This window comes from Labrus mixtus, chromosome 18, assembly GCF_963584025.1.
Source record: "Labrus mixtus chromosome 18, fLabMix1.1, whole genome shotgun sequence".
Classification (NCBI taxonomy): Eukaryota; Metazoa; Chordata; class Actinopteri; order Labriformes; family Labridae; genus Labrus; species Labrus mixtus.
Genome location: NC_083629.1, coordinates 8,827,313 through 8,841,104, shown reverse-complemented (window position 1 = coordinate 8,841,104; position 13,792 = coordinate 8,827,313). Strand labels below are relative to the sequence as shown.

General features: G+C 44.9%; 1 protein-coding gene across 1 annotated transcript; it reads right to left on the bottom strand.

Annotated features, from left to right (window-relative positions):
- Window positions 1-974: 974 nt before the first annotated feature.
- On the bottom strand, window positions 975-4,635 carry lgals3b (lectin, galactoside binding soluble 3b). The gene is made up of 6 exons (XM_061063817.1): window positions 4,552-4,635; window positions 3,886-3,924; window positions 2,430-2,903; window positions 1,864-1,946; window positions 1,492-1,660; window positions 975-1,323 (listed from the first exon to the last, which is right to left on the bottom strand). The coding sequence occupies exons 2-6, from the start codon at window positions 3,889-3,891 to the stop codon at window positions 1,174-1,176; spliced, it is 882 nt and encodes a 293-aa protein (XP_060919800.1). The 5' UTR covers window positions 3,892-3,924; window positions 4,552-4,635; the 3' UTR covers window positions 975-1,173.
- Between the last annotated feature and the right edge of the window lie 9,157 nt (window positions 4,636-13,792).

Below are 13,792 nucleotides of genomic sequence, written 5' to 3'. Positions count from 1 at the left end.
TACACCGAAGCCGACGATATTTAAATTACCCCTTGGAATGTAAACAGAAGTGCACGAGACCTTACAGCTAGCTACTACATAAATTAGCACACTTAGCAAGTAAACTTTACTCAGCAGAACAATATTAAACACACATGACCACGCAGCAACAGTCACAAAACGTGACAAGACTTTATATGCACTTTGATTAAAGTTACCTTTATGGCTTAGTATTTACAACATGTCCTGGAGCTGTCAGCCAGCCAAGGGGACCAACTGACAACCCAGACCTCTATAATTACCACCACCGCCACACGAGGGCGCTGTTGTCAAATAAATAAAAGGAGCCTTGCATAGATAGAGATGAAAGATACAACTGTCTATTAAATCTATATCTCAAAGGAATAAGATCAGAAGATAACTTTACAGAAAATGAAAGCAACACTGAGTGAACACAGCAATACATTTTGACGAATTACAATTATCTACAATAACCCCGTTACATTATTAGCTTTCTCCATAGAGCCTGTTAGCATAGCTACCAAGCAATATGGCAGACGTTGAGTTTCAATTCTGGGAGTGAGGTCCCACCCACTGATCTGTGCTAGGTCTGTAGCTTCAGTGGTGTCCCCCCCCCCCCCCCCCCCCCATGGGCGGGTTGAAAACATGAGGAACTAGGGATGTAGTTTCACCCCCGCTAACCAGAGCAGCGTCATCGGAGGCTCCTTTTCAGAAAAGAAATACAAAGATTTCCCGTCTCAGGGGAAAATGAGAGTGGGATGCACGACCATTCAAAAATACTATCAGGTTTCTAATGATACAAAGCTCAATGCAAATGGATGAAGTATCCCTTTAACTGAAGTGAACTGGATCTTGTGATCTGGACTCTGGACTTGATCAGAACCTGCTTTAGTCCAGATTTAAATTCACAGGATCCAGTGCAGAGGTCAGGGTGTGACAATGCCCTGCTACACATAGAAACACACACAGAAACATGATGTTTAAGATGAACCCTTTATTTAAATGAGTCAAACAGATTAGAACAAGAGGAAGAACAAGAGGAAGAACAAGAGGATCTACTGAGAATCTACTGAGAATCTACTGAGGATCTACTGAAGAGCTACTGAGGATCTACTGAAGATCTACTGATCCTCTGTAGATCCAATCTAGATCTTGTGATCTTCTTCAGGGCAGCTACTTCACGGTGACTTTGGAGAGCGTGACATCGTTGTAGATGTTGAATGAGTTGATGGTTCTCAGGTCTCTGACCCGGTGGCTGAACGTCAGCAGGTGTGAGTTGTTCACAGCGACCTTGAACTCGGTGTTGGTGCAGAGGATCTTTATCTGCAACAACAAAAACAAAAACCTGTCATCAGAGGCGCATATGTTTGCGTACTGGCCCTTTAATTACATGTTACGGTGCATTCAGGGACCCTTCTGAGTGTCATTGTAAGAAGACTGTAAAAGGCTTTAGAAGTTATTTATCAAGGTTGTTTGAGTCAAATGTTTGACCTCGAAAGGTTGTCCCTGAGTGAAGGGGAAGCAGGGACAGTCTCTCTCTTCTTTCCCCCACTTATTGCAGATCCTGCTGTTCCTGACGATCACCTTCTTTCCCTCGTCATTGAAGCGTGGGTTGAAGTGGAAGGCCAGGTCATTCCCTGCGTGCATATCCAATGTGATCCTGAGAAAACATCAGAGACCATCAGTTCCTGTTGTTACAGACACGAGTGTAAAGGCAGATAATCACAGATCAGTGAATCAACACTGGACCGAACGCTCAACTGAATGAACTTTAAATACATATGACAGATGTTCAATATTCAGGTTTTCAACAAAGCATTTTTCATCTTTATGAATTATTGAGATTACTGGGTTCACACCGACTTTTTGGCGTTGGGGTTAACGGTTCCCATGATGGTGATCACTTTGTCAGAAACGTCATTAAGAGACTGAGAGTACGGAACTTTCTGTGGACAAGAAAACACATGTCAACTACATCCATCCATCATCAACCAATCATACATCCATCAGCAATCAATCATCCATCCTTCAATCATCCGTCCATCCCTCTATCCATCCTTTCATCATCCATCATCCTTCAATCATCCATCCATCAATCATCCATCCTTTCATCATCCATCCATCAATCATCCATCCTTTCATCATCCATCCATCAATCATCCATCATACATTTATCATCCATTATCAATCAATCATCTGTCCATCAATCATCCATCTATGCATCCATCATCCATTATCCATCCACCCTTTCATCATCCATCCATCCTTCATACATCCATCTATCAACCATTCATCTATCATCCATCAATCCATCATCAATCAATCATCATCCATCCATAATCCATACATTCATAATCCATAATCCATCCATCATCCATCTATCACCCATCCAGCCATCCTCCATCCATCATTATTTATCTCTTCCTCACCAGAGGTGGAGAGGGTTGTGTTTTGGGCTGAGAAGGCCAGGCACCTCCACTTCCATGGTTGTCGGTTTGTCCAGGGCAGGCACCTCCACCTCCACTTCCACTTCCAGGTGTAGAGGGCCAGCCAACTTGAGGGGGCTGACCAGGCCAGCCAGGTTGAGGGGGCTGACCAGGCTGGCCAACTTGAGGGGGCTGACCAGGCCAGCCAGGTTGAGGGGGCTGACCAGGCTGGCCAACTTGAGGGGGCTGACCAGGCCAGCCAGGTTGAGGGGGCTGACCAGGCTGGCCAACTTGAGGGGGCTGACCAGGCCAGCCAGGTTGAGGGGGCTGACCAGGCTGGCCAACTTGAGGGGGCTGACCAGGCCAGCCAGGTTGAGGGGGCTGACCAGGCCAGCCAGCTTGAGGGGGCTGACCAGGCCAGCCAGCTTGAGGGGGCCCAGGCCAGCCTGGGGTGTGGTCTCCTAAAGCTTTAGAGAGCTGCAGATACACACACACACACACACACACACACACACACACACACACACACACACAGCTGATGTCACATGGTGACTTTAATCAGTTCAGAGGAGACACTTCTTTTAACAGCGTGATTAAACCTCAGCACTGACAGGAAGCAGCTGACTCGGCACAGGTGAGGGTACTTTACCTGTAGCTACAGGCGTAGTAGGGGGGGAGAGAACCCCTCCACCTTCTAACTGAGAGACCAGAACCTATACCACTGATCCACAGCTGCCCCACCCTGTGTGTGTGTGATGGGGTGTGTTGGTGACAGATTCATCAGGAATGTTCAGTATGAAGGTGTTGGTTTGGAGATGAATGCCACCTTATTGTAACACACACACACACACACACACACACACACACAGCGACAGACACTCACAGACACACACACACAGAGACAGACACACACACACACACACACACACACACACACACACAGACACACACACACACACACACACACAGACAGACACACAGACAGACAGACACAGACACACACACAGACAGAAACACAGACAGACACACACGCACACACACAGACACACACACACACAGACACAGACACACACACAGACACAGACACACACAGACACACACATACAAACAATGCCCTACAGGTGGAGGGGGTTAGGAGTCTGCCGTAAAAGCACCATAGAAGAAGACAAAGCCATTAAAATAACATGAAAATGTTTGTTACATGTGTAAAGATGTTAGAGATCATTATAGATGTTGAAGAACGAGCAGGAGCTGTGAGAGGATGACATCAAACACATGAACCGTCATCACTGATGAAACTGTTGGTCATGTGATCAAACTCGTCTTCTGCTCTCACTTACTAAATCAAAACGTGCCCACACGTCTTTCTTTACTTTGTGTTGGCTCAGAAACACAGAAAGGAGAGAATAAACATCGACATTTGAACAACAGAATCATGAAAGATCATAAAGAGACTCACGTCCATCCTGCTGCTGCGTTTCCTCGAACACAGACGAGTCTGAAAATAGCAGAAGAAACATGAGAGGGCGTGGTGGGCGAGTCCCAACTGGAACAAACAACGTCCCACATTCATCACCTGCTCTCAGGTGACAGCAGGTCACATGACCGTGTCTCATTATGACCACAGGATCATCCAGATTCCTTTATTCTGAGCCTCATCATGAAAATAATGAACAGAACAGGAATTAATTTCTCTGCATGTATTTACATGGAGACGCCACATGTTCAGGAAAAGCACATCAGCGCCCCCTGTAGGATGATAAAGTACCCACTGGGAGCCTCTCGGTAGGGAAAATGTGATGAAGTAACCACATGAAGAGAAAACATGATAAAGAGCTGCAACACAAACCTGAATGAAAACACAGCACTGAAAGTCAGAGAGAATAACAGCTGTTGAGGAAATGTCTCTTTAAGTCTGTGTGTCTGTGTGTGTGTGTGTGTGTGTAGAAACGACTCAAAACAATAAAAGCGTATATGTGAATAAAAACAAGAGACTTTTTAGGTTCAGATTCACTTCCTGTTTGTCTTCCTGGCTAACTCACACACAGAGTGTGAGTGAAACTAAAGACAACACAGACACACACACACACAGAAACTGAATTAGCGTAGAGTAAAGGGAACTTACCTGGGAGCTGAAACACACACAAACACTTCAAGTGTGAGAGAAACATGAGAGTTTCAATCCTGAGCCTCGCCCTGCTCACATCTAGACCACACCCACACACACACACACACACACTCACTCACACACACACACACATTGAGTCAGCGTGTTTTTGGGAGGGTTGCCATGTAAACTTTATTTATAAAGCCTTGTTTGTTTTTGAAAACACACGCACAGATCAAAGAGGAACTGTGATGGATTATGTTTGTTATGATGTGTTACCATGGTTACCGTGGAAACGTACAAAGAGATTCCAGTAAGACCTTCCCTCCTTCTTTGAGACTTTCGTGGTCATCTCAGTGAATGCGTCGCTCACGGGCAGTTAGGACACTCCAATAGGAAACAATAGACTCAGGCTGAGTAACTCGCTGACGCTCGCTCGCTGTAGTGTGATTCCTCTGCAGTAGGGGGCAATATGCTCTTTTCAGATACATTTGGATCTTCTTTAAGTTGACCTCTTTCTGAACAGAATCATGGCCAATGTTTTTGTGCAGTCTAATCTAATTTAGACTGAAGTCACTGGATTAGTCATTAGTCTGTGTACGCTCCGGGCAGTGAGATCAGACTGTGTGTTGAGGGTCAGGGGTCTTTGTGAGATCAGACTGTGTGTTGAGGGTCAGGGGTCTTTGTGAGATCAGACTGTGTGTTGAGGGTCAGGGGTCTTTGTGAGATCAGACTGTGTGTTGAGGGTCAGGGGTCTTTGTGAGATCAGGCTGTGTGTTGAGGGTCAGGGGTCTTTGTGATGGACTCATTGGTCTCCTTAACACCAGTCTGATGAAACACATGTCGTCTAATTAAAGCTTTTGATGCTCGATCATTCAAATCACAGACATTGTTTCATTTTCAGGGGTCAGAGCTAACAAAAAACATGCAGGAGTTCATAGTCACATTAAGTGTGTGTCTCTCTCTCTCTCTCTCTCTCTCTCTCCGGAGATTCAAAAATACTCTGAGCTTCTTCAGCCTGAGTCAAATCTGTGATCAGTAATGGCCACCGAAAGGATCGCTCTACATCAACACGTGATGGTTAATTAGCATATTAGCAGCTGATGAACTAGCAGTTCTGCCCTCTTCTCCAAATATGGTCTTTAAAGAGCGGAGTAACAACTGACACACACACACACGCAGGAATCAGGTGTGTGTGTGTGTGTGTGTGTGTGTGTGTGTGTGTGTGTGTGTGTGTGTGTGTGTGTGTGCCGAGTCTGTCTTTGTGTACTGGTGTTTTTCTGCCCCCTGCTGGACAACAGTGAAGACTGCAGCTCTGAGTACAGTAATACAAATCAACCAGAATAAACAATAGAGGAGTCCAGCTGGGGGAGACTCCCCCTGGTGATGAAATCAGTCTGAATGTATCCAAGATAAAATGTGGATTTATTCCCTCAGTAAACATGCTCTCAATATTTATACATGACCCGTGCAATATCTACGCTGTTAATGCATCAGTGTATGTTCATATTTGTAAATATTGTTTATATTATCAGTCACCTGCACTTGAACATAGCTTATTATTATTACTATTTTTATTATTGCTTTCACTTGGTACTTATGCTTATTATATTTTATTGCGATTGCTATTTTATTTTATATTGTGAACTTATCTGTACTTCCTACTGATTTTTGGTGTCATGAGCAACTGTAGCAAACACATTTCCCCCTGGGATTAATAAAGTATTTCTGATTCTGATTCTCTTTAAAGAGTTTATGGTCTCAATCTCTAGTTTTAAGTCTTCTTCAACACAGCATGATGTTCATTTAGTCAATCATTGTCCAATTAGAGTCAAAGAGACCAGGAAGAGGACAGGGGTTGGGGGCGGGGCTACAACCTGGAACCAAAGTGGAGACTCAAAGATGAGGCTGTAAACTTGTGTGATGTCACCGAATCACAGTGTGTTCACTGTATTGTATATGATGACATCACAGTGTGATATATTTGATGACATCACAGTGTGTTGTATTTATGTAGTGTATTTCGTTCCTTTAATGATAATGTGACTGTTGTCTGTTTAACATGTTGAAGTGTCTCTGTTTGAGCAGCAGGGGGCAGCAGAGTGACATTAACCCAATCAGGGTGTGATACAATCTGTCTGTCAGCAGGTGTCGCTGCTGAGCTGCAAACCTCATCATGTTGTAACACTTCCAGTTCTGTTTTTCTCAGTAATAGATCAAACTGTGGTCAGACTGCTGACTCTACAAACAGGAAGTGATGTAATCATCTGATCTGAGGTCAGAATGACCGTTAAACACAGACCTGCAGCGAGACAGACAAAGCAAAGACCATTCTGTGTGTGTGTGTGTGTGTGTGTGTGTGTGCACACATGTTGGTGTGTGTGTGTGTGTGTGTGTGTGTGTGTGTGTGTGTGTGTGTGTGTGACTCTGTGTGTGTGTGTGTGTGTGTGTGTGTGTGTGTGTGTGTGTTGTTAGTGTGTGTGTGTGTGTGTGTGTGTGTGTGTTTCAGTAAACCCAGTATGTGGGCCTCCTTCAAACTGGGATAATCCTCACTGAGCTGCTGACCTCAAAACAAACAAAAAACAGAAACCCCAACACACACATAAACACACACACACACACACACACACAGGCTTTATAGGTTAAAGGAGTGTTGCTTTGCTTCATGTTGAGAGAATGAATATATCAGATCTACAAGATATATTTCTAGTAATAAACTTGAAGAGTATCAGAATAATGTTCTCAATCTTGTAATTATTTATACATCAGGGTGATCATTAAAGTTAGTTTTTCCCTCACTCTGCCTTTGCTCTGCCCTCACTCTGCCTTTACTCTGTCCTCACTCTGCCCTCACTCTGCCTTTACTCTGTCCTCACTCTGCCCTTACTCTGCCCTCACTCAGCCCTCACTCTGCTTTTCCTCAGCCCTCACTCTGCCTTTACTCTGCCCTCACTCTGCCCTCAATCTGCCTTTACTCTGCCCTCACTCTGCCTTTACTCTGCCCTCACTCTGCCTTTACTCTGCCCTCACTCTGCCTTTACTCTGCCCTCACTCTGCCTTTACTCTGCCTTTACTCTGCCCTCACTCTGCCTTTACTCTGCCCTCACTCTGCCCTCACTCTGCCTTTACTCTGTCCTCACTCTGCCCTCACTCTGCTTTTACTCTGTCCTCACTCTGCCCTCACTCTGCCTTTACTCTGTCCTCACTCTGCCCTTACTCAGCCCTCACTCAGCCCTCACTCTGCTTTTCCTCAGCCCTCACTCTGCCTTTACTCTGCCCTCACTCTGCCCTCAATCTGCCTTTACTCTGCCCTCACTCTGCCTTTACTCTGCCCTCACTCTGCCCTCAATCTGCCTTTACTCTGCCCTCACTCTGCCTTTACTCTGCCCTCACTCTGCCTTTACTCTGCCTTTACTCTGCCTTTACTCTGCCCTCACTCTGCCTTTACTCTGCCTTTACTCTGCCCTCACTCTGCCTTTACTCTGCCCTCACTCTGCCTTTACTCTGCCTTTACTCTGCCCTCACTCTGCCTTTACTCTGCCCTCACTCTGCCCTCACTCTGCCTTTACTCTGTCCTCACTCTGCCCTCACTCTGCCTTTACTCAGCCCTCACTCTGCCCTCACTCTGCCTTTACTCTGCCCTTACTCAGCCCTCACTCTGCCCTCACTCTGCCTTTACTCTGCCCTTACTCAGCCCTCACTCAGCCCTCACTCTGCCTTTACTCAGCCCTCACTCTGCCCTCAATCTGCCTTTACTCTGCCTTTACTCTGCCCTCACTCTGCCTTTACTCTGCCTTTACTCTGCCTTTACTCTGCCCTCACTCTGCCTTTACTCTGCCTTTACTCTGCCCTCACTCTGCCTTTACTCTGCCTTTACTCTGCCCTCACTCTGCCTTTACTCTGCCCTCACTCTGCCCTCACTCTGCCTTTACTCTGCCTTTACTCTGCCCTCACTTTGACCTCATTCTGCCCTCACTCCAAATCATAACCATTATATTGATTATGATCTCAAATTATTTTAATACATGATACTTAAACTGAAAACCTGACCAGCTGAATCATCTGAGCTTCTTTTATTAAAACCAAACTCTGAAGAAGACATTTTTTAGCTTATCATGGTAGTGACCTGACAATCCAAGGTAGCTCCGTCCCTAACTCAGTCCCTCTTCCTAGTCTCTGTGACTCTAAATGGACCATAATTGTCAAAAAGAACATCATGCTGTGTTGAAGAAGACTTGAAACTACAGATTAAGATCATAAACGCAGAAATGTTTTTTTTTTGTTTTTTTAAATGGAGTCGCCCCCTGCAGGACTTTAAAGAGAATACATTTGACATATTTTCTTACTTTGAGACCACAGTCAGTAGGGTTACATGGCACTAGATAGTTGAATTTCTGATCGTATCAGACACTGTTTGGACTTTTAAAATGCATGTAAACATCTTAGTCCGACCTACATCGGACTAAAATCGGACCATAACGGACATCTCATAATCGGAAAAGAACACCTAGATAAGTCGTTCATAGTTGGCGACGAAGTCACGTTCTGCGCATGTTCGAGAATTTCTGCCAGGGCTTTCACCCGGAAGTGGAAGGAGACAACATAATAAAAAGTAGTGTTGTTGCTAGAAACGGCTTCTTCTGCTGTTATCGCCGCAGCCAAAAGATCTGTTGTTCTTCTAATATGCATTATTAGAATGTAACTAATGCACAAAATGTACGTAGCTGTAGCGTCGTCCATCTCCTCGAATGCAATCTTTGTTTGAATGCCGCCAGATAGTTTGTTGTTGCTGTGATGTATAGGTCAACTGGAAGTGGCTCTATAACCACTTGTTGAAAGGGGTACAGCGCCACATAGCGTAGCCGATGCTACGGCCATTTATACGATTCTCTGATCGGTATATATACTCAGACAAGTGACAGCTGTCCGTTTGAGTAGCAAATCGGTATATGGCTTAATCCTATCAAGCTATCCCATGTAAACGCACTGACTGTCGTCTTATGACCATCCTGAGGCTCTAACGGGTCTGACCCCATCCCTAACCGCTGAGAGACTGAAGACAACAACAGTTTTTCAAGAATTTACAGAGAAGTTACAGATCATGTGTGGTGTGTGTGTGTACTTCATGTCCTCCGTCATGTTTTATCACATTAGCACATATTTAAAGCTTTCATCTCATGTTGCAGTGGATTGTGGGTAATCAGAGAGCAGGATCTTCCCACCGTAAATCAGCCTCTCACGAAGGTTTTTATTAAACCACTTTATCAAATCACTGCAGCTCAGTGTGTGTGTGTGTGTGTATGTGTGTGTGTGTGTGTGTGTGTGTGTATCTGTGTGTGTGTGTGTGTGTGTGTCTGTATATGTTTGTGTGTGTGTGTGTCTGTGTGTATGTGTGTGTGTGTGTGTGTGTCTGTGTGTATATCTGTGTGTGTGTGTGTGTGTGTGTCTGTCTGTGTGTGTGTCTGTATATGTGTGTGTGTGTGTGTCTGTGTGTATGTGTGCGTGTGTGTGTTTGTGAGTGTGTGTGTGTGTGTGTGTGTATATCTGTGTGTGTGTGTGTGTGTGTGTGTGTATATCTGTGTGTGTGTGTGTGTGTGTGTGTGTGTATATCTGTGTGTGTGTGTATGTGAGAGTGTGTGTGTGTGTTTGTGAGTGTTCTATTAAAGAAACTACAGTAACTATCACCGTCATCATCACCATCATCATCATCATCATTATCATCACCATCATCATCACCATCATCATCACCATCATCATCATCATCATCATCACCACCACCATCATCATCATCATCACCATCATCATCACCACCATCATCATCAGCATCATCACCATCATCATCATCATCATCATCATCATCATCATCATCATCATCATCATCATCATCATCATCATCACCACCATCATCATCATCATCATCACCATCACCTTAAACAGCTTACAGTAGTCTGAATCCTGGGCCAAGTGGAATACTGAAGAAGAAGAGCAGCTTCTGTTACTATGGCAACAACACAAGTGTCTTTATAACGTCTCGTCCTCCGTGTTTGTTTCTCTTCTGAGGTCACGTTTGATCATGTTTTAGTGAAATCGTTCAAACAAACAGCATGTGTGTGGTCTCGTGGTCCGAATTGTCTCGTGTTGCATTCAGAGGATCATTAAGAAACTGTCCTCATGTCTGTGGTCGCCATGCTTTTAAAACAGTTGAGGTTTGAAATGGTCCCGTGTGGAGCCGGACTAGGTGATATGACAGAGCTGCAGGAAAAAGAACCACAGAGACACTGAAATGAGGATTTGTACTGACGCTAGTATCAGATAAATAAGATCATGAAGAGCTGCTCGACACACTGACAACCTGAGAGGAGGACACACAGTGATTCTCCTGTTCCTCTGTACGTGTGTGTGTGTGTGTGTGTTCTTTGATGAGCCCTGCAGCCTGTAATGACCTCAGCTAATGAACATACTTTTAACATGCTAATGAAGGACACACACACACACACACACAGTCTGTCAGCAGGTTAATGATGTCATCAATCAGACAGGTCGAATAGGGGACACTAAAACACACAAACTAAGATAGTGCGTGTGTGTGTGTGTCGTCCCCTGGTGATGCTCACCTGTGAATCAGCTGTTTAACTTTCATTCTCTTCGACAATTCAAACATGTCTGACATCCTGATCAAAGATTTAAAAACAACAACAACATAACAACAACCATAATGACACAAAGACACTAACGAGTAAATCAGCTGATCTTCAGTCTGTCTATCTCCTTGGGTCAAAGGTCAGGATAACAGGACCCCCCCCCCCCCGCAGTTTAAGACATCTCTAAGGCGGCGTCTGAAAACATCAAAGACTCATTATGAAGAGAACAAAGTCGACAACATGTTTCTGATTTCAGTTAATTTTATGATTGACAGGATCGAAGGAATGAGGCGATAATATAACAATGTTTGACTTTTATCAGAATATATATATAGACTCTGGTGTCAACAGGAGGGAGGGGCTTATTCAACCTTTGCGTGTAGTGGGAGGGGCTTTCTTAACCTCTGAGTGTGGTGGGAGGGGCTTGCTTAACCTCTGAGTGTGGTGGGAGGGGCTTGCTTAACCTCTGCGTGTGGTGGGAGGGGCTTCATTAACCTCTGAGTGTGGAATGGGAGGAGCTTATTAATCCCTCCAACATTGAGTCTGCACTGATGCTGACTTACTGAACAGGTGTTGTGTTGTTGTCATGGAGACGCTTTGTTCATTAAATTTTTGTGTCACCACAGACTGTAAATATGAATATGCTGTCTCAGTCTAACTTTCAGTCAACCTAACGACAGGCTGAGAGCTGGAGCTGAGGCGGGTTTTAAGCCTCCTGACAAACCGTTACACTGTGCCCACCTGTCAATTAGGTCAGCTACACGCCTAACTATGGATAACACGTATCGTTTTCAAAATCAATACGCAGCCGTTTTAAAAAAGAATTCACCCCCGTACAGTGTGTGCCAGTGATGCCAATAAGTAATCAGACCTATTGGTTTTTTTGTTGCAGGCTGTAAACATGTTTATTTCTGCTGTAAAAATGTCTTTTTTCCAGTCATGTGTATGTGACTTCCTGTGTTCCTGGAGCCAGCCTCAAGCAGACACTTGACAGATTTTGCAGTTCCACATTGGCTTCATTTTTCAAGACCGGAAGTTGCCGCTTGGTTATCACCCGCACACACGCAAACACCTTTAAATGAAATCAGAACAACATTAGCAGCTCAACATGTCAGTGGCCGTCACATGGTCACATGGGTTTATGGTCACACAGTCACATGGTCACAGGAGGATTCTGACTTCACTTCAGGACAGGTGAAACTAACGCCCATATGTACAAATAGCCTGAATAATAAACACCTTCTGAGGGGGAGCTGCTTCTCCTTCACCTCCTCCTTTAGCCTCTCCCCCTCTAAGCAGTGCTCTTTTTAAACCAGTCATCTCAGCTGGTTTTAAAGAATCTGATCTACGTGGTCTCAGAGGCTCTGAACTGGATCTGAGCTCAGGGGGGTTTATCTGTCAGGACACTCCTCCACCTCCTCCCTCCTCCTCCTCTCTCCTCCTACTCTCCCTCTCCTCCTCTCTGCTTCCTCTCCTTCTCCTCCCTCTCCTCCTACTCTCTCCTTCCTCTCCTCCCCCTTCTCCTCCTCCCTCGCCTCCTCCTCCCTCCTCCCCATCTCCTCCTCCTCCCTCTCCTCCTCTTTCCTCCTCTCTCCTCCCTGTCCTCCTCCCTCTCCTCTTCTCTCCTTCCTCTCCTCCTCCTCTCTCCTCCTGTCTCCTTCCTCTCCTCCTCCTCCTCAAAAAATAACCTTTTTTACTGCCGTCGTCATGGAGACACGTGTGTGTGTGTGTGTGTGTGTTTTATTTTCTCCGTGTACCTTCAGCTGTGTTGTGTTCACATCCAGAAGGAATAAGAAGAGTTGCAGGTGGGCGGCAGCGTGGGCGAGTGTGTGTAGCCTGCAGTCAGTCTGTGTGTGTGTGTGGCATATCTGTCTGCATTGATTCCTCTGAGACATACAGATAATGAACTGTGTTTTTTTACATTATAGATACAACTACAATAGAACGGATTTAGTTTCACTAACTGACTTTAATAAACCAAACATTAAAGCAGTGTTTCTCAACTTGTCGAGCTTCAGGACCCACCAACTACTCCATGAGAAATTGTGACCGAAATTCCTTATATTTTTCAATCAATTCGATTTATGTAAAGGAACATTTTGTAGTTTGGACTTCAGACGGTACAAAATATGATAGAACAAAGAAACTGAATGAAACAAATGTGTTAAAGAAAGCGCTTCGTAGAGTTTTTACAGCATCTTTCTTCCAGACACACATTTGCGACCCACTGAAACCGACCCGCGACCCACTTTTTGGGTCCCGACCCGCCTGTTGAGAACCACTGCATTAAACAATCCTCAATTATAATGTCCCACATAATAATTGACTTTCCTCTGAAGGACTACAGGGACTAACACACTTGAGCTTTATTTTCCACTGACCCTGACACACACACACACACACACACACACACACAGCTGCAGCTGAGTGTGAAAGGCAGCAGGGAGGTACTGAATCTGAGGGTGATGAAGGAGAGAGCAAATGGCTGCAGAAAGTGTATGTTTATAAGTGTGTGTGTGTGTGTGTTCTAAGGGCACTCTCAAGGTTTCTCTCTTTCCTGTGTGTAACACTGCAGTGATTTATTTCTCTGCTCCCCCTGAGCTGACAGCCTGATCCAG

What these genes read in the sequence shown, in the direction of transcription:
- lgals3b (XM_061063817.1), bottom strand. An exon ending in GTTAACCCCAACGCCAAAAA is followed by an intron (nt 1,661 to 1,863) that starts GTCGGTGTGAAC and finishes ATGTTTTCTCAG; the next exon opens with GATCACATTGGATATGCACG. An exon ending in CTCAGGGACAACCTTTCGAG is followed by an intron (nt 1,324 to 1,491) that starts GTCAAACATTTG and finishes TTGTTGTTGCAG; the next exon opens with ATAAAGATCCTCTGCACCAA.